Source organism: Papaver somniferum, chromosome 2 (genome assembly GCF_003573695.1).
Source record: "Papaver somniferum cultivar HN1 chromosome 2, ASM357369v1, whole genome shotgun sequence".
Taxonomy (NCBI): domain Eukaryota; kingdom Viridiplantae; phylum Streptophyta; class Magnoliopsida; order Ranunculales; family Papaveraceae; genus Papaver; species Papaver somniferum.
This window is the reverse complement of record NC_039359.1, coordinates 19,378,281-19,404,517: the sequence shown is the minus strand read 5'-3', so window position 1 is coordinate 19,404,517 and position 26,237 is coordinate 19,378,281. Positions and strand designations below refer to the sequence as shown.

At 36.8% G+C, this 26,237-nt stretch overlaps 1 protein-coding gene across 1 annotated transcript; it reads right to left on the bottom strand.

Annotated features, from left to right (window-relative positions):
* Window positions 1–4,274: 4,274 nt before the first annotated feature.
* LOC113350714 (uncharacterized mitochondrial protein AtMg01250-like) lies at window positions 4,275–4,877 on the bottom strand. The gene has a single exon (XM_026594843.1). It carries the CDS (start codon window positions 4,875–4,877, stop codon window positions 4,275–4,277), a length of 603 nt encoding a protein of 200 aa, XP_026450628.1.
* Window positions 4,878–26,237: the final 21,360 nt, after the last annotated feature.

Genomic DNA, 26,237 nt, shown 5'->3' with positions numbered 1-26,237 from the left:
ATGATGCTTGTTTAGAGGCTTTTGAGAAGCTTAAAACTTTACTCACTACTGCCCCGATAGTCCAGGCACCTAACTGGAACCTACCCTTTGAATTATGTGTGATCTTCAGATTATGCTATAGCGCGTTGTTAGGTCGAGACAAGAAAAAAAATTACTCATGTGATTTATGCTAGCAAAACTCTGAATGATGCCCAAATGAACTATACAACTACCGAGAAGGAATTTAGCCATCGTGTTTGCCTTGGATAAGTTTAGTCCTACCTATTAGGTTCTAAGATCGTAATCTATACTGATCATGCTGCTTTGAAATACCTTTTATCTAAGAAGGATACCAAACCTAGATTGATTAGATGGATCCTTTGTTACGAATTTTCCAGACATTAGAGACAAAAGGGTGCAGAGAATGTAGTAGCAGACCACTTGTCTAGGCTAGTTGTTAGTTCCCCTATGATTCCCTTCCTATAAGGGAGTTTTCCTGATGAACAATTGTTCTCTGTTTCCCAATCACCTTGGTATGCAAATATAGTGAATTATTGTTACTGGTCGAACCCCTCAACATTGGGGTAAGCAAGATCGTTCTAGGTTTTTAGCCGAGGTTAAGCATTTCTTTTGGGACGATCCTTATCTGTTTAAGTATTGTCCGGACCAGATTATTAGGAGATGTGTATCTGAGAGTGACCAGTCTAGTATTATCTCCTTTTGTCATGAACATGCATGTGGGGGTCATTTTAGTGCTAAGAAGACTGCTGCTAAGATTTTGCAGTGTGGATTTTACTGGCCTTCGTTGTTTAAAGATTCCCATAGTCATTGTGTTTCTTGTGAGCGTTGCCAGAAGTTAGGAACCATTTCCCGTAGAAATATGATGCCTTTGAACCCTATTTTAGTGATTGAGGTCTTTGATGTGTGGGGCATTGATTTTATGGGTCTATTTCCTGTTTCGTTTGGTTATCTTTACATACTTGTCACTGTAGACTATGTGTCTAAGTGGGTTGAGGCGGTTCCGTGTAAAACGAATGACCACATGGTCGTAGTCCAGTTTTTGAAAGAGAATATACTTACACGTTTTGGTACGCCGCGAGCTATAATTAGTGATGGAGCTTCACACTTTTGTAATAGACCATTTTCTCTTTTAATGAAACAATACGGTATTACCCATAAAGTAGCAACCCATATCACCCTCAGACTAGTGGTCAGGTAAAGGTTTACAATAGGGAAATTAAACGTATTCTAGAGAAAACAGTTAATCCAAACAGGAAAGACTGGTCGTCGAGGCTTACTGATGCCTTATGGGCTTACCGCACTGCGTTTAAGACACCCATTGTAATGTCACCTTATCATTTAGTGTTTGGAAAGGCATGTCACCTGCCTGTTGAGTTAGAGCATCGAGCCTATTGGGTTATTAAGAACTTAAACTTTTCACTTGACAAGGAAGGAGCTCAAAGAAATCTCCAGCTCAATGAGTTGGACGAGATTCGTAGAGATGCATACGATAGTGCTAAGGAGTATAAGAACAAAATGAAACTTGTGCATGATAGGAATATTTTACGAAAGTCATTTTCTCCAGGTCAAAAAGTTCTTCTGTATGACACTCGTTTGCATCTATTCCCAGGGAAGTTGCGCTCTCGGTGGACCGGTCCTTTTGTGGTCTGTACTGTTTTTCCTCATGGCGCTATTGAGATTGAGACACCAGATGGTAGTAGTTCTTCGAAGTTTAACGGTCAGCAATTGAAGCCCTTTTTAGAGCCTTTTCCTACATGTGATGTTGAGGAGGTCCCTGTTTACCTTGATTGACCATCGAAGAAGGCGATTTTGTATGTTGTATAATATTTTTGTAGGTTTTTGGTTACACTTCACCCAGGTACTATCTTTCCTACTTCTCTCTTTACTATTTCCTCATGTTACTTATATTTTTGGTACTGTTCTTTAATTAGAAACATTGAGGACAATGTTAGATTTAAGTTTGGGGGTGGGGTAGTACTTTTTGTTACCTTTTCGTTGCCATAAATAAACTCCAGAACCTAGAAATTTATGCCTATTAAGGATGGCACTAACCAATCTAAGTGGATGGAAGCATTTTGGTTGTAGGAGTTGCGGAACCAATCTGACTAGATGGAAACATCCAAAGAGTCTATTCATAAAAGCACAGAGATCAGGTGTTAGAATCACCATACCTCGTTGAGTCCTTTTCACTTCTGTTTTTATTTTGTTTTGTTTTTAAACTATGTTTCTCTAAGTGATTAGGTGGGGCTCACGATTCAAGTTGTTACCAATGCTAGGGTGAATTAGAATGATTGAGATACAACAACAACAACAAACAAAAAAAAAAACTGAGACCAGACCATCAGACCAACTGGAATAAATTAAATAAAGTCGACCACTGGAACCCTTGTGTATGCCAGTTGTGTTGACCTAGAATTAGGATTATCAATTACTGGTTCCCTTGTATATGCCAGTGTGTTGATATTAGTCAGACTAGTATCTCAGTCCATTAGGATAGGTTCATTTTGGCGGAGGCCTTCAGACAGATATGAGAAACACCGTTCACCTAGTAAACATCAAAACCATCTATGTTTTTCTCTATATCCATCTTCCTTATCTATCCATGTGATTAGTTTCGACTCCGGATATTGATGTCCACAGTGTAACTATCTAGGTAGAGCTCTGTCACTTCATATGAATTTTAGTATGCTTGAGTGTGAACTCGTGTACAACAATTGGAATTTAGCATCAGAGTACTTCCTCCTGTAGTCAATAAGTATGCCAACCAAGGAGATTCTTTAGTGCCTTCCAAGGTTCTGTGTAGATAGCTAGGATCTGGAGTAAAGGTTTTGTAGGTATACCTATGGTAGCCCTCCGGAGACAACACTCCACCACTAGGGACACCTAGGGGTTTAAAGGCTTATTGCATACGCTAAATGCAATCGACGATGCCTGCGACAGTGAGTTAGGATTATATTTTTTTCTCGAGGACTAGCAAATAATAGGTTTGGGGGTATTTGATAGAAACATTTTTGTGCCCGATTTGTCTCGATTCTATATATTTTTAGGGCTCATTTTTGTACTTATTATGGTGTTTTATTTATTTGTAGGTATTTTTGGTCAATAAACATTTTTGGAAAAAATTGGCTCGAAAAGTTGATAAAAGCACCCGGAGGAACCTTCTATACGGACCCTCGAGTTTGGATAAGGGGCACCCAGTTACTAAGGGGCACCCTATGGCTATCTACACCCCAATTTCTTAAGGGATACCAGTCACAGATAAGGGGAGGTCATCTTCAACTATTCAAATCTCAAATTTGGCGGGAAAGTTTGTCCAGCAAAGTTCAGACTTAGGGTTGGATTTTTCGGCAAGATTTAAAGAGACTCAATCATTAATATTGGTTGGGACAGACTTCTTAAGGTTAAACAGGGTGGATAGGTCCATCAGATTTGATTAAGTAGAGCCGGATCACCGAGTTTGATTGAAACAGTGGAGGATGGGTTTCTCAGGTTTTCAGGGAAGGATTCAAGAGAGGTATAGCCGGAGTTTTTCATGGGAATAAATTCAGACCAACACTTTGCGACAAGATAGGAACGGTAAGCAGTTTGGTTTCGAAGAAATAGGAGAGTAACGTGAGTTACGTAAAAACAGAGAAGGAGAAAGTTTCCGAGATTTGTTTCTCTGTTTATGGAAGTTACGTGGACAGAGGAGTAACTAAGATGCTCTATTCGATATCAGTACATCCTTTGAAGAGTTTGGAAAGTGTAAAATACGCCAGAAGACGTTTAAAGCAAGATTTGGAGAGAATTATTCCCGAAACTTGTGGTGGAGGAAAAGAGATAATATTGGAATGATTAGTCGAGATATTTTTGCCCGGAGATGTATATATAGCCTGTGGTGAGGTCAAGGAAAAGAAGTCTGGAGTTTGGCAACCTTAGGAGAAGTTTAGAACCCAACAGAGAAGAAGCAGTCGAGTTGCAGAGCGAGTTACACCAGCAGGAGAAGAAGAAGAAGCTGAAGAACAAACACCATTCAAAACAGTCGTTTTGTCAGTCTTAATATCTCAACACTTAGGCGTCTCAATTAGATTTTCATAAATATAAGTATTGGTTTTAATCACTTTGAACTTGGAAAATAGTGGAATCTTAGCCTCAATGTTTCTTTTAATATTGATATCATCTTTGTTTGAATTTGCTATAATTTTTATTGTGTTTTCTATTTTAGTTTTGAATTTAAGTCTAAAAAATCCTTCACAAGTCTGAGAAACGACACTCTTTTTACCACTATCTACAAATCACATCACACTATTAATAAGAGCAATCTTACCAGCTCTTGTAAGATAAGGTCTTTTCCACCCTGCAAGCTTTGCATTTAACCTGTCAATTATTCTGTCCCATTTGTGAATGCCTTTATACTTATCACCAAGAGGAAGGCCTAGATATATGGTAGGAAGGACAGAATTGTAACAGCCTAGTAAAGAAGTAAACTCATTCATGTCACCATTATAACCCACAACAAACAAATGACTCTTTGAAAAGTTGATTCTTAATCCAGTAAGAAATTCAAAACACAGCAAGAGAATTCTAAGAAACTGAACTTGATCCACAGAAGCATCCAAAAAAATTGAGATGTCATCAACAAACTGCAGATGACTAACCTTTGTACCTGTATTTGACACTTTAAAGCCATTAATAAAACCATCTTCATGAGCCTTCTTCATCATTGCAGTAAGTGCTTCAACAACAATTAAAAATAAGAATGGTGACAAAGGATCACCTTGCCTGATTCCCTTTTTACATTTTAAGTACTCCTCATATGAACCATTAATAAGCACTGGGAACCTTACATGCTCAACACAACACTGTATCCATCTTCTCCACTTCAGTCCATATCCCATCTTCTGTAAAGCTTTATCAATGAAATTCCAAAACATGGTCAAATGCCTTTTCAAAATCAATTTTACAAAGTAAACCAGGAACTCCACTCTTAAGCCTTGAGTCAATAAGCTCATTTGCAATAAGAACCCCATCCAAAATTTGTCTTTGTTTGATGAAAGCAGACTGCTGCTGAGAAATAACATGAGGAAGAGACAGTTTGAATCTTTCTGCCAGAACTTTAGATAAAATTTTGTAAACACCATTAACAAGACTTATAGGCCTCAAATCCTTAATTTCTTCAATAACATTTTTCTTTGGAATAAGAGCAATGAAAGTGTTTTTCAACCTCCAATCCAAGAAACCTTTCTCCTGCAACTCCTTAAAAACACATAACACATCAGTTCGTATTATGCTCCAAGTCTTCTGATGGAATTCAATTGGATACCCATCTGGTCCAGGGGCCTTGTTTTTCTCTAAACTCTTAATAACATTTAAAATTTATTCTTCCCCAATATCCCTCTCCAGCCAAGTACTCATATCAGATGGAATAGAGTTAAGAAATAAATCATCCATTTCAGGTCTTGAATAGGATTGGTCTTGAAAAATATTCTTGAAGTAATCAACAATTCCACCTTTGATTTCAGCTTGATCCATTGGCATCTGACCATTCACTTTAATCTTTGCTATATGATTTCTCCTCCTCCTATCTGAAGCAATTTTATGGAAAATTTTTGTATTTTTATCCATACTTTTTATAGTCTCAACCTTTTCCCTGCTTCTCCATTTTTCAGCTTTAAGAATGACTAAGTTACAATAGTCTTGTCTTGCCTTCAATCTTTGATTCCATTGAGCTTCTGTTAAGCCATTATTTGTATCTTCTTCTGCATCCAGTTGAGTGAAGAGCTCCTCCAAATCTTCTAACTGCCTGTCCACCTGACCAAATTCTTCCTTACTCCAAATTTTTAGCTTTTCCTTAGGAGTCTGTAACTTCTTACAAAGAATGAAACCTGCACTACCAACAAAAGTGAAAGAGTCCCACCAAGTTTGCGTTAAAGTTAAAAACATAGAATGAGTTAACCAGTATACCTCAAATCGAAAAGGTTCAGGTCCACCAACAACACCTTCACAAAGCAAAGCAAGTGGGCAGTGATCTGAGCAAGGTCTAGACAAATCTATCTGAGTGACAGTAGGATAGGCAGTCTCCCATTCTGGAGAAACAAGAATCAGACTCTGACGAGTGTCAAACTTAAACCATTAATATCATAATATAGTCTCGTATTAGAAAAATAAAAGCTCCCTTTGGTTGAAGGGCGGCTGGAAGAGTGGCAAATTGTTTTTGTCTTTCAGAGGTAAAGTTTGGTGGAGTAAAATTTCCATGTCATGAATAGAGAATCGTTTCATCCACTGTGATCAGGCACGATCTCCTGCGGGACATTCACAGGTTGTAATCTGCTTTTCCAAGAGGACCGAAACTATAAGAGTAAAAGTATCAAGTGTATTGGGAATCAATCTCATGAAAATTGACATTTGCAATACATTAACTGTTTTAGTTACTAAAGTACGATGTGGATTTACACCAAACCATGTACTAATAACAAAAAATAAATTGCAGTTTTATATGGTTTTAGGGTGTTGATGTATACATTTTTGTTTCTATGTCTATTGTATCTTTTTTATTTGTGTGCATAATTTTGTTTTCACTTTCGAAGGTTCTTTCTTAGCCTTCTGGATTTCTTGGTTGGTCTGCATGTTGCAATCTTCAATTATTCAAGAATATTAAGAATTCAACACGACATCACTTTGATTCCATATTCAATGTAAGTGGTTTAGGATATCTAGGCGCCTTTCAAATAAGATCTTGTCTAAATTGTTTAAAGCATTTTTATTTGAAGAAGTCAATTATTTTAAATGGTCGGATAAGATTCTAGTTTAAATATCATTTCTTCTTACAATAATTAGATATTTTATTTTCTTTAAGCGATGCCCAATAACGTGGTTTTATTAATAAAAGGAAAAGAAAAAACAGAAAAGAGGGAGGTGTAAGATCTAACCTCCAAGAAAAGTAGAGAAAAAACATCAAAAAAAATAAAATTCTTTTTAATACATTATTTCATAGCTAGTATAGGTGTAAATCATGTTCGAATCCACAAGGAGTAGTGTGGTAAAGTTGTTATAAAACAAGTGTCCGGTTTTTTTTCTTCAAATTGAAAGTATATCAATTTAAAATAATAAAACTATAATTAAATTAAATAACAAGAACAAGAATGAAATAGATTAAGATATCGTTCGTAGTTAATGAACATAAATTCATTTGCATTTATCTCTCGTAAATCCTTTTAGTTTAAAATCTCATAAGATTCTGTAAATATTTATCTAGTTGATAAAATAAGTTCAGCAATAGTTGTTTATCACCTAGACTTCCTTGAATAATCTCTCAAGGTATAATCTAACCGAATGCTTAAGATTTGTGCATTAGGTTATCCTAGCAACATGCTCATAGGCTCGATCTCCTAACTAGATTTCATATGCAATCACTTAACAGAATCCCTACATTAGAGATTATGAGTTACTATTCACATATAAAATTGTGTGATAGTTGTGGATTAAAAAAAATCTAAGTTAGTTCTTAAAATTTTCCATAAGTGTTAGAGCATCGTTTGGTCGAACTCGCAAGTTTTTCTATATCAAGGTTGTTGTCAATGTTAATTGTACAAAACATATCTTGATTTATAGTCACATTAAATTCAATTATAGGACTAGGATTAGAGCATGGTAGTTGAGTATCAGATATCACTGAATACCCTCGGGGATGGAAGACTGGAGAACAATAGAAGAATTTGCAAGAACTTCATCAAAAAAGAGGTATATGAAGTTTGTTTTGCTTAAACTCTCGGAATATTATTCGAGCAATGGATGTTGACGGGTATTTAACAAACGTAGATAGAAAAAATTATTATCACAAACATTTGGGCAGTGCTCAAGGTGTGTATACCCGAGTATGTAAGTTATGTACACATACCCGATATGCATACCCTTTTGATCTGAGTTCGGAACTGTTGAAGGTATGCATACCCGATATGCATACCATTCCGATATGACTTCGCGAATTGGCAAGAGTATCCATACTATTTAGATATGATTTCGCAACTACCAAGTGTACGCATATGCGGTATGCATACCCGGTCGGTCTAACCTAGTTCTGGTGCTTAATGCGCAAAGGCAAAAGCTTATGAACTGCCCAAGGTTAAACTTCCTCGTTGTACATACCTTGACCGTGCTAGTTCACTTTTTCTATATCTCTTATTTACACTTCTAAGACAACTTTATTCACAAAATATCTTTGGGCTTGTGGATTATTATTTAGTATCGAGTGTTCTTGAAAACCATTATTGCTTGTAAGTTCACGGGCTTACTTAGCCACTATGGAGTATCATTATGCACGCTTCCATACTGTCCGGATCATAGTGCGCATTCTTCTATGTAATTTCAAGGCATACTTTTCAAATGCTTACATGAATTCCTAACTTGGAATTTTGTCTAAACTGGGAAAGTGTTTGCTTGAATTTCAAGCAATCCTAGATTGAATTCAAAGCTACCTATAGCCTTGAGAATCTATAAATAGAGAGACTCTTGTAGCTGGATTTCTTAATCCATGACAGTCTTTTGTCATAGTTTCAAATCTAGAGTCGTCCTCCTTTATAACATAGGTTAATTTACGAAACTGTATTAGGTTACGACTTTGAAAACTTCACTTATGTTTCGTGAAGCCTGGTCAGACTATCTTTTTACCTGATATTTCTTGTATCCGGATCTTGTTTACTGGTTATTGAAGTTCACGGGATTTAGATCATGAATAAGATAGATATAAATCTTAAGTGAAAAAGAGGGGGTCTAACAACCACACCCAATAATTCGTTTAGGCAATCTGTATGGACTAACTCCAATATAATTCCAAGAGAATCAACTAGACAGACAGACTCAATCAAGGAAAATATATCTAAGAGTTATATCTCAATTTCTCAAATCAATCTGCAATCGAACATATAGAAATATGTGAGCCGGATCAATATGAGAAATAACTTGGATGGTACCAAAGACCTATATCCAAGCGTCAATCAACTTCAATCAACAACCAAAGGTTGGATTCACCAATTGATTGAAATACGCACAACCTGTGATATTTCAATTATATAGAAAATATAATGCAGAAAAGAAATAACACAGACACCAGAAATTTTGTTAATGAGGAAACCGCAAATGCAGAAAAACCCCGGGACCTAGTCCAGATTTGAACACCACACTGTATTAAACCGCTACAGACTCTAGCCTACTGAAAAAGCGGGGGTCTAACAACCACACCCAATATTTCGCTTAGAAATCTGTATGGACTAACTCCAACATACTTTTAAGAGAATCAACTAGACAATCAGACTCAATCTTAAGAAAAGTATATCAAAGAGTTGTATCTCAATATCTCAATTCAATCCGCAATCAAACAAATAATAATTTGCGAGCCCGATTGAATACAAGAGAGATAACTTGAAAGGTACCAACGACCAATGTTCAAGGATCAATCAATTTCAATCAACAACCAAAGGTTGGATTTACCAATTGATCGATTCAACGCACAACCTGCAAATGCACAACGCACAACCAAAGTCAATTATAAAAAAATATTATGCGGAAAAGAAATAACACAGACACCAGAAGTTTTGTAACGAGGAAACTGCATATGCATAAAAACCCCAGGACCTAGTCCAGGAACACACACTGTATTAAGCCGCTACAGACACTAGCATACTACAAACTAACTTCGATATGGATTGTAGTTGAACCCCAATAAATCTTACACTGATCCAAGGTACAGTTGCGCACCTTATGTCTCTGATCCCATCAGGATACTATGCACTTGATTCCTTTAGTTGATCTCACCCACAACTAATAGTTGTTACGACCCAAAGTCAAAGACTTTAATAAACAAATCTGTCTCACACAGAAAAGCTATAGGAATAGATAAATATGTCTCCCACATAAATACCTACGAGTTTTGTTCCGTGTTTTGATAAATCAAGGTGAACATGAACCAATTGATATACATGACTTATATTCCCGAGGAACAGCCTAGAAATATAAATTACCCCACGATAATCTAAATCGACCAGCGAAACAAGATATTGTGGAATCACAAACGATGAGACTAAGGTGTTTGTGACTACTTTTTTATCTTGCCTATCGGAGATATAAATCTCAAGACAATCTTACGATTGCACTCAATCATGATAGAAACAGTAAGATCAGATCACGCAACTACAGAGAAAATAGTTGGGTCTGGTTTCACAATCCCAATGAAGTCTTCAAGTCGTTAACCTACAGAGTCTCGAGAGAAACCTAAGGTTAAAGGAGAATCGACTCTAGCTTACACAACTAGTATCACACAGGAGGTGTGGTGATTAGGTTTCCCAGTTGCTAGAGTTCTCCTTTATATAGTCTCCAAATCAGGGTTTGAAATCTAAGTTACCTTGGTAACAAAACATTCAATATTCACTGTTAAATGAAAACCTGATTAGATTCAAGCTAATATCTTTCAACCATTAGATACACACATGAAATGTAACTTCGTTTAGGTTTGAGTAACCGTACCTAAACGTGTACACTTAGTTGGTTCGACAATAGTTAACCAATGGTTAGACATATGAGCACTTTCATATCAACTTTATTCATCTTTACCATAACTAGTTCAAATGACTCAAATGAACTAGTTAGAGAGTTGTTCAATTTCTTAGACCTCATATAAGTATACAATACAGAATCGAAGCAAAATAGGTTTTGATTCACTCGAATCGAGTCATGAACATTATAGCTACGGTTTGCAAAGACTGTATTCCTTAATATATATAAATGTTTTAGTTCGTGAACAAACCGATTTTAGAAAGTAACCTACCTAAGTATGCGAACAGGTACGCGTACTTAAGTAACCGAATTGAGTTTGTTTTTCACTTTCAAACTCCAGCAGAAATTCACGGACGTGAACTTTCCACCATTACGCATACGGGTACGCATACTGTCCCGAATTTCCAACAACCGCCAGTATGCGTACGAGTACACATACTTTGGGTTCCCGGTTTTGGACTTTTACACAAATGTGAAAACACACTATGCTTATACCCAAAGATGGTTACATGTTCTAAACTCTCATATCAATCATTGAAACTTTCTCAGAGGATGTTATGTAGTCGTTATTCACAAGTTATTTTTCATCAAAGCGATTTTCAAGTTATTGAAAAAATCAACATGACTTTCGTCACGAGTAAAGATGAACTTGGCCAAAGCGAAAGCTTACTAACACCATATTCCTTTGGTTCGTATTCCAAACAATAAAGGAACAACAAATATGTTCGGTAACAACTCTTTTCAAACAAGTGATATGAGTTTGACAAAAGGCTCTTCTGTTTATCCCAATAAACTCCTTTGTCGGGTTCTTAGATCAATCTATTCAACAACTACCAAAGTAATTGTTTAGACTATGAAATCAATAATAGGATCTGACCAAGATACTAAGTACTGATGTCGATCTACACAACTAATCAATCCAATCTATAAAAAGATAAACAGATTATAGTTGGATCCCCAGCCGATCAAGTTTTGTGCACACCAAAGATTATGAACTCAAATAAGAAATCTTCTTTATCTTCAAATTTTCTTAGATCTTCAATAAACACCTGCACACAAACAACTTGAATCTCTTGTGATCAATCACACACAGAACGGAGTCTGTTAACGATGGATTATCACAAGACGTCTTTAGATCTACAAACAGTTCTAAAGATCCCCGTCGATGCTTCGATCTAGTTTGAGTGTATCTTATATCATAAGAGAAGATTCTCAAGCATAAACAAACTAGGTGCAATCAAAGTTCAACAACCGTTAGTCAATCAAATCAATCTAAAACTAATAATAAACTGCAATTATCTAGTTTCCCACCAACGTTACTCGTAGAGATTCCCAATCCCAAAGAAGTCTTTAAAACGAGCGGTCGTAAGAGATTTCGCCTAATTAGGGTACTTTCATCTCCGAATAGACGGCTCCACCAGTAACAACACAACAAGGTAGTTTTGCTGGCTCCAAGGATTAGTTTGCTTAAAATGCAAACTTCAATATTTATAGACCAGGGAAGTTTGGACACCAAGGAATTTCCAAAACTGAATATTCTCAAAGATATGCAATAAACGCCCAAATTGGTTCATAATTCCTGGAAATGCTCTGTCCAAATATTGACCGAAATCTCAGTAGAAAATCTTCAATTAGTAAATGCACATTACCAATTTTTATTTCCAAAGATATGCAATTAATTGCATATAAAACTAAAAACCTCAATTAAAAGATTCTCAAATTATTTCGATCCGGGATTCTCCTTTAGTTATTAAGGAATATATTTGAACAATAATAGATAAGAATTACTACACGTATTCAAAGTATGTCGATATCTTAACTTTGTAAATCCTATTTCATATTTACAATCTTGGAACCGATTTGCCACACTTTCAAACAAGTTTAGAATTGGTTCATCTGATTTCCAAGAACTATGTGATTGATCAAATATCAAATCAACAATCATGGGTTTAACGGTTCTACCAAAAACAAGTTTCTGTTCTACCTCCATGTGGCTACTAGGATCGGTCACATTAGTTTCCAAAACTTTGTTAACTAAGTGCCAGGATCGGTTACCACAATCTCATGGTATTAGTTGTGGTCGGTTGCACAAGTCATATGATCGGTTACACCAATTTACTAAGACTTGTCAACCTACTACAAGAATCTATTACACATTCTCTTGTGATCGGTCACACCAAGTACTAGGATCGATTACACGTTCTCTTGTGATTGGTCACACCAAGTACTAGGATCGGTTACCCAATGACTATAATTGATCACACCAATTACAAATATCGATCATACCATCTCAGGTAATTACTTAAGATTAGTTTCACTAATAAAAGTCATACCGATACATAAGTCAGGCCTTGTGATTAGTTTATCAAGATACATAAACAAGTTATGAGCGGTTATACTAAACACACATATTGGTAATCCAAAGGTTTGCAACGAATAACAATACCAATAATCCTAGCGATTTCCCTTTCGATTCACAAAACAAGTTTATGAATGTACTTCCTTTAAACGAATGTAAAACATTGTTTCCTAGGACGAAATCTTCACCCGTACCCATACATAATCACAATAGAATTCATACGATTATGTCGATGTCTTATATACGAAGTTCAAAAGATAGGCGTTATACTTCGTATTATAATTCCTTAATACTACGTCTAAATAGAGTATAATCATTCACAGCTTCGCAGTTATGTTTTCAAGATAACACGACTTGAAAGATACGTTAGGAATGAAACTGTTCAAGTCAAAATATTACTAACCTCAAGAGGAAGGATGATGTCGTCGTTGTAGCTCTTTACTTCTTCACATTCTTCAAGTCTTCGAGTAATACTTGTATGTCTCATATCCTAATAACTTTCTATCTAACCTATACAAAGTTGGCTCTAGTAAATAATCAAGCAACTCTTTAACTGAGTTTTGGTTCACTAAAACATGACAACCAAACTTGACATACCAATGCTTGGTGGGTTCAACCGAGCTATGCTCTAACAAGTTTGCAAATGGGTACGCATACTGTCATTCATGACCAAACTCAGTTGAAATCAGTACGCATACGGGTATGCATACTATAGTTCCCGGACTCCAACTGTTGAATCAGTATGCTTACGGGTATGCATACTAAATTCTCGGACTTGGAATACACTTGCAACAGTTAGCATACAATTATGTATACCGTGCTATATCCAATCAATGGTAAATTATTCTAAACATCCATTTCAATTAATGAAACATTCTTGGAAGACGAGAATAGCTGTTTCACACAAACTATTAGCTTCAAAGAAATTTTCAAGTGATCAAATGATCACTTACGAAACATTTCGAGTCTACATCAAATGAATGTCTCACACAAATCATATAAGATGTTACCAGGCGATTTTCACATGATCATCTTTTGAATTTCACCAAGAATAAAAGATGAACTTAGTTAAAGCGAAAGCTTACTAACACATATTTTCGAGAAATATGTAAGCGAGTTAAACTCAGCTCGAAATATCAAATGTGTATAACATAGATTCTATAGATATACGACTTTTGTCTCAATAGGAGATAAAATAGATATAAACTTCTGAGTGATAGATGAGTTCAAGTCTCTACATGCCTTTTATTGATGAAGTTCCACAAGCTCCCCTTACTAGTTCTGCGTCTTCAGTCGATGAACGTCGTGAAGTCTAAAGCTCAACTACACATTATATCCTAATCCGAGACCTAGCTATAAGTAGACTAGAAATGAAGACTTATAGTTTTGACAACTAAACTTGACAAAAAAGATTGAGATAGCAATGCTTGCGAGCTCGACCGAGCAGTGCTCTAGCAGATCTGGTGCAAGCTTTCTTCACTAGTGAAAATTACCAACAAATTCTGCAAACTAAAATCCTTATAACTAGTGAGGATAAAATTGTTGGACTTTCACTAAATCTGGTAACTTTTCGGTTAATTCCTCGTATAAACTCTTAGCGGATGAACTTCCAAATTCTAATAATTATGCCAATCCCATTTGTAAACTAATTTGGTCCTCGTTATGCCTAAAATTAATCATTCATTTGGAAACGTTCTGAAAACATCTTGCCAACCAAAGTTAGCAATTGATTCTAACTTTGTGTAGTATGTGTGGCTCTAGTTTTCCAGAAAGTGCAGAACAATTGATTCTTCACTATAGCTATTCTAGAGTAGTTTGGGTTGTTGTTCTGAATGACAACACAATTTTTCTTGATGAAATTACAAGTATAACTATTAAATACTATATTATTGTTGTAACTAATTATACTTCTCCTTCAAATTCAGATCTTCCACACAATTGTGTATTGGTCAATTGCGATGCTTTGTATGATAATAATTCAAACCAAACTGGTGTTGGCATTCTTATTACTGATCTTGCAGGGAACTATCGAGGGTGCAATTTAGTTGATGTAGGGTCTAGAAGCAGAAAACATGGCTTTGTTTGAAGCTTTGACTTGGTTGAAAAACAAGAATCATGCTAGTATTTGTGTCACAAATGATGCTTAGAACAATAAAATGTGATGGAATATCTTATCAACAATATAACTAAACTAGTTGGTTTAGTAGTTATATTCTGGATGATTGCCTTGTGTTGGCAAACTGTTTTTCTTTTGTTAAATTTTAATATGGTAATAGGGATTTTACTTCTTATACAGATTTAGCTGCTAAACACTGTCGAAAGTATCTTGTCTCGGGAGAACGCTGGAATTTAATCCACTGTATTTCCTGCTGAACTTGTAAACTTCCTATTATTTTAAATAAATTCCTTTACTATCAAAAAAAATAAAAAACTTTAGACGAATTATACTGAGGTCTTGGCGATTCGGCTCAACTCAGTTGACTTTGGGGGTTAAAAATTAAAAATACCATCTGCGATGAGATTTATACAAAAATTAGTTAAATTTGGGTATTTTGGATTTATAAACAAAGAATATTTGGCGTTGTTGAGGACCAAAAATGGAATCAGATCTAAGTTTTATTTGTTTAAGTCTTCTATAATCTATACAAGAAAATTCAAATTGTAAGTTTGAAACTAGATATTTAAGTAATCGCCTCCGCGTGAAAGCGAACACCTAGAACTAAACATTACATCATTGGATACTTAAGGGAAGTACAATTTCCCTGATGCTGAAAACAACTTTTTTTACCGAAGTAAAGACTAAAGAGGTTGTCTTGGTGTAGGCTCTACTGGAAGCATGTCTATAGAAAAAATGCTTATAATAAGAATACATGCAGATCAAGTGATACAAGTTCATTCATGGAACCATGGAAGCCTACGGTTTTTGTTCGATGGTGTGTGTTATCAGTTATCACAATCACGTAACAACATTTGACCACCTTCACCTCCCAATCCTCATGACTCATGAGACATGAATGAGAAGCAGATTATAAGTGTGATTAGTTGTACCTAAAGGTTTCATTGTGCAGTGCTCCTGCCAACTACCACCAAAAAGATGTCGGTGGCTCAAATCCATGTGATTTCTTAATGTCCAAAGAAATCCTTCTTTTCTCGTAAAAGTAAGGTCGCTCATGTTGTTCTCTTGGGAATGACATCAAATGGGGGAGAGTTCTTAAATGAACTTGTGTTTAATTGTCATATCTTTGTGGGGAGAGTGGTTGTGGAATCTGAAGGGGTTAACTTGTATCTTAATAAACTCCTTGATGAATACACTAAGTTTCGTCTATGTGAAATCATCGAAAGAAATTTGATATGTTTCTTTTTAGTCATGAATTATCTTCTTTTTATTCATTATGATCCCATAGTTTTCGTACCTTTTCCAATTTATATTGACAAAAAGGGGGAGAATTATTTGGTAGTTCACATTACATACATATTGTTTACGGATCATTACGTAAGGGGGAGTGGATTTCATTATAAGATGGAAGTATTGACTAAGGGGGAGTGATACATATCACCGTAGTATTATTTCAAAGTTGTGATGCAATTGGACTTTGATTCTATATAATAAAAATATGACACTGAATAACAATGATTGAGAACATCTGTTTTCGTATTGTTATTGCTACGGATCTTCAATAATAATGATGCTGAGTTGAACACGTTCAGAATCGATGGAAAACTTGAAGTAACGAAGAATTCAAGGAATTTGAAGAGCCAAGGAAATCAAGCATGATGGATCAGAAGCTACAAAATTTATTTATTTTGTAATCCATACGTATTAATAGTTTTTTCACTAAAATTGACAAAGGGGGAGATTGTTAGAGCACTGATCGTTCGAACTCGCAAGCGTTTCTATCTCAAGATTATTGTCAAGTTTAGTTACAAAAATTATAAGTCTTGATTTCTACTTATAGCCATGTCTCGGATTAGGATAGAAATGTGTAGTTGAGCTTTAGACTTCACGATGTTCACCAATTGAAGAAGAAGATTTACTGAAGAGCTTGGAGGAACTTCGTCGACAAAAGGTATGTGGATACTAAAACTTATCCATAACTCAGAAGTCTATTCAATTTTATCTACTAATGAGACTAAGTCGTATAACTATATATATTTTGTGTTATACATATTTGAAATTTCGAGCCAGGTTTATCACGTTTATATATTTCTCGAAATACAAAGTTAAAGCTTAGAAAGATTCATCATCTACTTGACAAGTTTAGTTGTAAATAATTTATTTGTTGGAAACTAAATATTAAGTCAAGATGATCATGTGAAATTTACCTTGAACATCTTACATGATTTGTGTGAGACAATCATTTGATGTTAACTTGGGAAGTTTCGTATTGATCAATTAATCACTTAAAAATTACTTGAAGCTAGTGGTATGTGTAAGATTACCATTGTTGTCTTGTAAGGATGTTTCAATGATTGAATGAGAGTTTTGTAACTACTACCAATGTATGGATACAACACAGTATGCGTACCTAGTATGCGAACTGTGAAGTACTAGTTTATGTCTGGAACTTTTGTTTGCGAACGGTTTTACCTGTGATAGGTCCGGAATTGTGGTTTGCGAACAACAAGACTAGGAAAGTCTGGAACTGTGGTTCGATACTCAGTTTGCGAACACAGTGGTTAGGTTCTAAAATCAGTAAGTATGACAACTCATACTCATGAAATCATGTTCGTTTCCGAACTCAATTTGCGAACTAAAGTCCCTGGAACTTTAATGAATTAAGGTATGCGAACTTTCTTTGAAAACCATGGCATTATGTTCATGAATGGTTCTTGTATAAGTAATTTGTACACTTACAAACCAAACTAAATATGCATCAATTTTTTATGGATATTTTTATGAGATAGTGGATATTTGAACAACTCTGTTGAAGCATATTTAGATTCATTTGATTATCTATCATGATTGATTGATTATCATATTTGATCTAGAAGTGTTAGATGAATATGGCTAAGTTAAAAGTGTTCATATGGCTAACTTCGGTTAACTGTTATTGATCCAACTTGTTATACACGTTTAGGTACGGTTCACCCATATCTAAATATAGGTATATTTCATTCGTGTATATCAAGCTAATACCATCTGACGGTGGAGATTGATTGCTTATTTTCTAAGCAGACTTAGCTTGAATCTTAAATCAGGAGTTCATCTGACGGTGAATATTAATTGCTTTGTTATTAAGCTATCTTAGTTTTGATTGTAAGCAACCCTGATTTGAAAAACTATATAATGGAGAACTCTAGCATCTGGTAAACCTAATCCCCACACCTCATGTGTGTTACTAGTTGCATAAACTAGAGGCGATTCTCTTTTAACCCTAGTTTACAGTTCATCTGAAAACCACTTATAGGGAATGACCTGAAGACTTCATTTGGGATTCGTGAAGCCAGGTTCAACTATTTTCTGTATAGTTACGTATCCTGATCTTACTTTTTCTATCATATTGAGTTTAATCTTCTCTTAGATTTTCTCGATATTTATCTCTGATAGCTAAGATATAAAAAGTAATCACAACATTTTCTTCGTCTCAGACTCTTGTGATTCCGCAATAAGTTCTTCTGCTAATCAGTTAGTTTAGTGTGAGGTGACTAATATTCTAGGCTTCTCTTCGGGAGTATAAGACCAAATTATTAGTTATGTTTAATGTTCGCATTGATATTTATCTTAAGACGGAAAAAACAAATATAATATACTTATCTGTGGGAGACAGATTTGTTTATAGGTCTTCGACTTTGGGTCGTATCAACTTCTATGATGTGAAGGACGTCAGCTAGGGGAATCAAGTGCGCGGGGTCTTACGAGATTCAAGAGGCGTAATTAAGGATGCGATTGTACTGTTATCGGCGTGAGACTTGTTTAGGGCCCAACTACATTCCAGTCCGAAGTTAATTTGTAGTAGGATAGAGTCTGTAGCGTCTTAATATAGTGTGGTGTTCAAGTCTGGACTAGATACCAGGGTTTTTCTGCATATGCGGTTTCCTCGTTAACAAAATTTCTGGTGTCTGTGTTATTTCTTTTCCGCATTATATTTTCGTTATATAATTGAAATATCAGATGTTGTGCGTAGTTCAATCACAATTAATAAAAACCGAGCTTGTTTGTTGGATAAGACTTGATTGACACTCGGCCATTGGTCTTTGGTACCATCCGAGTTATTCTCATAAAAATAAAGTTCACGGATCTCTATCTGTTTGATTTATTGATTATGTTGACAAATAGATAAAGCTCTTTAATATATATCCTGATTGAGACTCGGTAACTTGGTGCTCTCAGAATTATATTGGAGTTTGGTCCATACAGATCTCCGAGCGAAATAGTTGGGTGTGGTTGTTGTATCCCAGCGTTTTCAAATCTTCCACATAATAGTATGATGGTCAATTGCGATGCTTTGCAGGATAATAATTCTAACCAAACTAGTCTTGGTATTCTTATTACTGATCTTGCAGGGAACTACCGAGGGTGCAAATTAGTCGATGTGAGGTTTAAAAGCAGAAATCATGGCTTTGTTTGAAACTTTGAATTGGTTGAAAAACAAGAATCATACTAGTATTTGTGTCAAAAATAATGCTTACAATAATAGAATACGATGGAATATCTTATGTTAGAGCACTGCTCGGTCGAACTCGCAAGCGTTGCTATCTCAAGCTTGTTTGTCAAGTTCAGTTGCCAGAACTATAAGTCTTTATTTCTAGTCTACTTATAACTAATTCTCGGATTAGGATAGAAATTATAGTTTAGCATTAGACTTCACGGCGTTCATCCATTGAAGGAGAAAAATACTAAGGGGAGCTTGTGGAACTTCATCAACAAAAGGTATGTGTAGACTTGAACTCATCTATCACTCAAAAGTCTATCTACTCTATCTCCTATTTGAGACAAAAGTCGTATAGCTATATAGACTTCAATTATGCACATTTGATATTTCGAGCTGAGTTTAACTCGCTTACATACTTTTCGAAATATGTGTTGGTAAGCTTTCGCTTTAACCAAGTTTGAAAAGGAGAGGGTACCCAAATATACCTCAAGCTAAAACTCCTACCTATAAGTCCTTTCTCTGAAAGTGATTGTCTATGGACTGAGTCGAGACAATGCAACTAATCGGTTCACACTTCGTGTGATCGTCTATGTTTACGAGATCGAGACAATACAACAACGAAGTATGTTTACTTGATAAAAAAGTTCATACTTAACCAAATATAATAGGATTGCTTATCAAGTAAATAGGAATTAACGTTTGTGTAATTTTTACTTTATTTATAATAAAACAATTATAATGCGGAAATATAAAGTAAATGACACAACAATATTTTGTTAATGAGGAAACCGCAAATGCAGAAAAACCCTGGGACCTTGTCCAGAATTGAATACTCTCAGGATTAAGCCGCTACACAAAATTAAACCAACTTCGTATAGTTGAGACCAAGCAACTAAACCTATAGTTCACCTAGTTCCGTCTGTATTCCCACGCCTCCAACTTATGAATAAGTCACGTACTTGGAACAATTCCTTTGGTTCATATTCCAAAAAGTAAAGGAACAACAAATTTGTTTGGAATCAACTCTCCTCAACCAAGTGATATGAGTCGGACAAAGGCTCTTCTGTTTATCTTAACATAAACTCCTTCGTCAGGTTCTTAGATCTATCTTATGTTCAATCACTGAAGTAATTGTTAAGATTTTGTAATCAATACTTTTAATCACCAAGAATTGTATAGACGCTGATCTACACAACTAATCAATCCAATCTACCACAAGGATAAACCGATTATAGTTGGATCCTCTTATACCGAAACAAGTATTGTGCACACCAAAGATTATGAACCCCAAATAAGAAATCTTCAATATCTTCTTTGTCTTCAAATCTTCTTAGATCTTCAATAAACACCTGCACACAACAACTTGAATCTCTTGTGATCAATCATGCACAGAACGGAGTCTGTTAACAATGGATTATCACAAGATCGTCTTTAGCACTAACAACAGTCTAAAGATCCCTGTCGAAAATTCGATCTAGTTTGAGTGAATATTATATCAGAAGAGAATATTCTCAAGCATAAACAGTAGGTGCAATCAAAGTTCAACCACCGTTAGTCAATCAAATCAATTGAAAACACAAGATAAACCGCAATAATCTAGTTTCCCACCAACGGTACTCGTAGAGCTTCTTAATCACAAACAAGACTTTATACTGAGCGGCCGTAAGAGATTTTTCCTAATTAGGTTACTCTCCTCTCCGAATGGGCGGCTTCACCAGTAACAACACAACCGAAGAAGTTTGTTGTCACGAAGGATTAGTTTGCTAGAAATGCAAACTTCAAGTATTTATAGAAAAGGAAGTTTGGACACCAAGGAATTTCCAAAACCGAAAATATTATAAGATATTAAATATATTCCAAATTCGATTTCCATAATTCCTGGAAATGCTCTGTCCAAAATAATGACTGAAAATCTCTTTGGAAAATCCCAACTAGTAAATGAACATAACTAATTCTCATTTTCCTAAAATAAAATTAACAACCTTCATTAAAAGATTCTTAACTTATTTATATTTTAATCCCGAGATTCTCTTCCTGTTGCTATTAAGGAATAAATTTGAACAATAGAAGATAAACATTATTGTTTGTGTTCAAAGTATGTCGACATCTTTACTTTGTAAGTCCTCTTTCATACTTACAACCTTGAAACCGATTTGCCACACTTCTAAACAAGTTTAGAATTAGTTCATCTGACTTTCAAGAACTATGTGATTGATCAAGAAACACTCAATCACAAATCATGGGTTTAACGGTTCTACCAAAACAAGTTTCGGTTCTACCTCCATGTGGGTATTGTGCATAGTCACACTAGCTTTCCAAAATTCGGTTGACTAGGTACTAGGATTGATTCCCCACATATATATGGTATCTAACTTATATGTGTTGCACATGTCCATAGGATCGGTTCCCCTTTGCCTAAAAACGTGTTGCACATGTCCATAGGATCGGCTCCCCTTTCTGCTAAAAACTTGTTGCACCTCATACAAGGATCGATTACCCTTTGTGATGTGTTGCACCTCTTCATAGGATCAGTTCCCCTTTACCCAGATTCGGTTCAACAAATCACAAACTCGATCACACCATCTCAGGTGATTAATTAAAATCGGTTTCACTAACAATAGTCATACCAATACATAAGTCAGGGATTTGTGAATAGAACACAAACAAGTCGTGAGCGGTTATACTAAATTACACATATTGGATGTTCACAAGATATGCAATGAATAACAATCCTAATATCGCCTGGCGATTTCCTTTTTGATTCATAAACAAGTTTATGAAATTACTTCCTTAAAACACATGTAAAAACATTGTTTCCTAGGATGAAATCCTCACCTCATACCCATACATAATCACGATAGCATTTAAACGATTATGCCGATGTCTTATCTACAAATTTTAATGGTTAAGCAATAAACTTCATATTGTATTCCTTAATACTATGTCTATCTAGAGTATTCATGCTTCGCAGTTTCATTTTCAATATGCACGACTTGAAATATACGTTAGGGAATGAAACAGTTCAAGTCAAATATCACTAACCTCAAGTGGAAAGATGATGTTGTTGTTGTAGCTTCTTACTTCTTCACTTTTTCAAGTCTTCGCAATACTTGTTATGTCTCATAACCTAATAGTTTCAAGCTAACATATACGAAGTTGACTCTAGTACATAATAAAACGACTCATAAAATGAGTTTTGATTCACTAAAATATGACAACCAAACTTTACATACCAACGCTTGGTGGGTTCAACCGAGCTATGCTCTAACAAAGTTCATCTTATATTCTTGAAGAAGCTAATAGTTTTTGTGAGACAGCTATTGTCGTTTTTCGAGAATGTTTGAATGAGTGAAATGAAGTTTAGAACAATTGGATATAATCATAGTATGCGTACTTGCATATATGTAATCCAAGTCCGGGAACCATAGCATGCATACTGGCCAGGAATTTCTGCTGAGTTTGGAAGGTATGCGTACGCGTTCGCATACTGGCGAACCCAAACTTAGTCCGGGTACTTAGGTATGCGTACCAGTATGCATACCTGAGTAAGTTAAGTTCTAAAATTGATTTTTTCATGAACTAATAAATTTATATAACAAGGAATGCAATCTTTTGCAAACCGTGGCTATTATGTTCATGACTTGATTCGAGTGAATCAAAATTGATTTTGCTTCAATTGTGTCTTGTATACTTCTATGAGAATATAAACAATTGAACAACTCTAGAACTAGTTTCATTTGAGTCATTTGAACTAGTTATGGTTAAGATGAATGAGGTTGATATGAAAGTGTTCATATGGCTAACTTCGGTTAACTATTGTTGAGCCAACAAAGGTGTACACGTTTAGGTACGGTCACTTATATCTAAATGAAGTCACTTCTCATTTGTGTGTAACAACCTAAGTTCGATCTAATGGTTGAAAGATATTACCTTGAGTCTAATCAGGTTTTCATCTAACGGTGAATATCTTCTCTTTTGGCCTTCCTTCGTAGATCTCCGTTGAATGCTTTGTTACCAAGGTAGCATTGATTACAAACCCTGATTTGAAGATTATGTAAAGGAGAACTCTAGCAACTGGGAAACCTAATCCCCACACCTCATGTGTGATACTAGTTGCGACTAGAGTCGATTATCCTCTAACCTTATGTTTTTCACGAAACCATGTAGGTTAAAGACTTGAAGACTTCATTGGGATTGTGAATCCAGAGCCAATTATTTTCTCTGTAGTTGTGTGTTCTGATCTTGCTGTTTTCTATCGTGATTGAGTACTATCTTCTCGTTTATGGGTGAAAACCGTTTCTGCTGATTTTGGTAATTTTGTGTGTGTGGAAGAGAAACTAGTCTAAACCCTAAACAATGTACTGCACGGGAGTACTTTTGATTCGAGAGATCAATCCGTACAATCTTGGACTAAACCAAGAAATGGCCTTTCCAGGCTTGCTTCGGTCACAAAGTGAAGGAGAAGGGTTGGTCTTAGGGAGGGAAGCGAAGAAAGTGTTAAGACCAGAATAGTTGATTCTGGTAGTGTGGGTGTTTACGACTTGTATCAGAAAGTAGAAATGGATAGAAGAATGGAAAGCTACCAGGTGATTTCAGGTGATTTCTGAATACTGTGTTGTTCTCCGACCAAAACTTTTCGTTTGGTGGAAATAGGTGAGACCTATTTATACAAGTCGCAACAAAACGTACCCTAGTCTCGTAGGAAGTGGAAACGATTGAGTAGTGGAAGAAGGGAGTAACGGGTAATGCCTGGAATTTATGTTTCCATAATGAAGGATACATTTACACCATTACTTCTTGCCATTACTAACTGCCTCGCTTTATGGCACTTTCCTGTAACGGGCGTATTGCACGCTACACGCTGTAAACCGCCAGACCAATACCCTGATGAGTATCCCCCAGTTTGTGACATGTTTTGATGTCTCGAGTGTTTTCTTGGAAAACATGTAGCACTTTTCTACGTGTGGCAAGTTAAAATTGAGAGGCTGCCGCAGGTAAATAGCATGTGATGCTATTAGGCTCGTCTTGGCTGGTCGCCTAAAATTTTCCACGAGCTTGCCGGCTCGGTGGCGAACTTCGATGGTCGAGATCGCATCTTATGAATAAGGGTAACCTTTGATTGTGGCTACCTTGTGTTGGCGCCTGAAAATGGCGCAGTGGCGTTTTAGTGTACGCCAGTGGCATTGCGGCATGGCTCGTGCATGCCAGTGGCACGGTGGTGCAAGTGGCGCCTGGCGTAGCCATAGCCACTGGATTTAGGCGGTCGGTCGCCTAAAAGTTGCCACAAGTCTTTCAGTTCGGTGGAAAACTTGGATGGCTGAGATTGCATCTCAAGAGGAAGGGTAGCAGTCGATTATGGCTACCTTCTGGTGGCTCCTAATAATGGCGCAATGGCCTTTTTAGGGCATGCCAGCGGCATTGTGGCATAGAAGGCATGGCTCGTGCAAGTGGTACCTGGCGTTTCCATGGACGCTGGATTTAGGCGGTTGGTCGCATAAAAGTTGCCACAAGTCTATCAATTCGGTGGCGAACTTGGATGGATGAGATTGCATCTCAGGAGGGAGGGAAGTCACCGATCGCGGCTACCTTTTGTAGGCAGTGGCGCTTTTAATACGCGCTGGAGATGTTGCGGCATGACTCGCATGGTTCGTGCATGCCATTGGCACGGTTGCGTAAGTGGCATAGCCGCACCTGTGGCATGGCGGCCAAAGTTGGGATTTGGTGCAGTGACCAAATTAGGGTTTGGCACTGTGGCCGAAATTAGGGTTTAGCGTCGTGTCCAAATTGGGATTTTGGTGTCGTGGCCTAAATTTTGTCGGCATGGATGGCATGGCTCGTGCATGCTAGTGGCGCAGTGGTGCAAGTGGCGCCTGGCGTACCCATGGCCGCTGAATTTAGGCGGTTGGTTGCCTAAAAGTTGCCACAAGTCTATCAGTTTGGTGGTAAACTTGGAGGGCTGAGATTGCATCTCAGGAGGAAGGATAGTCGTCGATTATGGCTACCTTCCGTAGGCGGTGGCGCCTTTAATGCGTGCCAGCGACATTGCGGCATGGCTGGCACGGTTCTTGCATGCCATTGGCATGGTGGCGCCTGGCATAGCCATGGCCACTGAAATTTTGGCACGTTGGTGTGGAAATCTTGCCTAAAATAGGGTTTGGCTTTTCGAAACCCTAATTAGTATATATGGCATGTCGCATGTGGTGAGTGGCCATGTTTGGCGCGTTTGGCATGTGTACCTGGTATGCGCGTTTGGCATGTTGGCGCGTTTTTGGGAAGCCAATTAGCTTTGTGTCCATCTGGCGTGGTTTCCTTCTTTTCAACACTATGGCGAGTTTAAAGCAACCTGATTGGTTAATGTAAGAGGGACGTCTAGGCATGGGCGTGGCTACACTTTTGTGTGAGTGTGGCGGGTTTGGAGCGACCTGATTGGTCGATGGGAAGTGGGGCTGGAAAGCTAGGGCGTGGCCACACTTCCAGTGCGCTGTGGCGGATTTAAAGCGACCTGATTGGTCGATGGGAAGTGGGGCCGGAAATCTAGGGCATGGCCACACTTCCAATGCGCTGTGGCGGATTTAATCGCATAGTTTGGCTAAGCATAGTTTTTCGACCAAGGGGGTCTAGTGTATTGCGCGGGGCGCGAAACCATGATTTTGCAAATTAGTCGGGTTTATGAGTTTTTTATGAGTTATCACAATAATTGGCTGGATTTTGTATGCTGCCACAAAAATCCTTATCTACAGAATGCAGTGTGCTTTCCG

Excerpts from the sequence above, each read along its gene's own strand:
- LOC113350714 (XM_026594843.1), bottom strand. The coding sequence starts at position 4,877 with ATGGGATATGGACTGAAGTGGAGAAGATGGATACAGTGTTGTGTTGAG.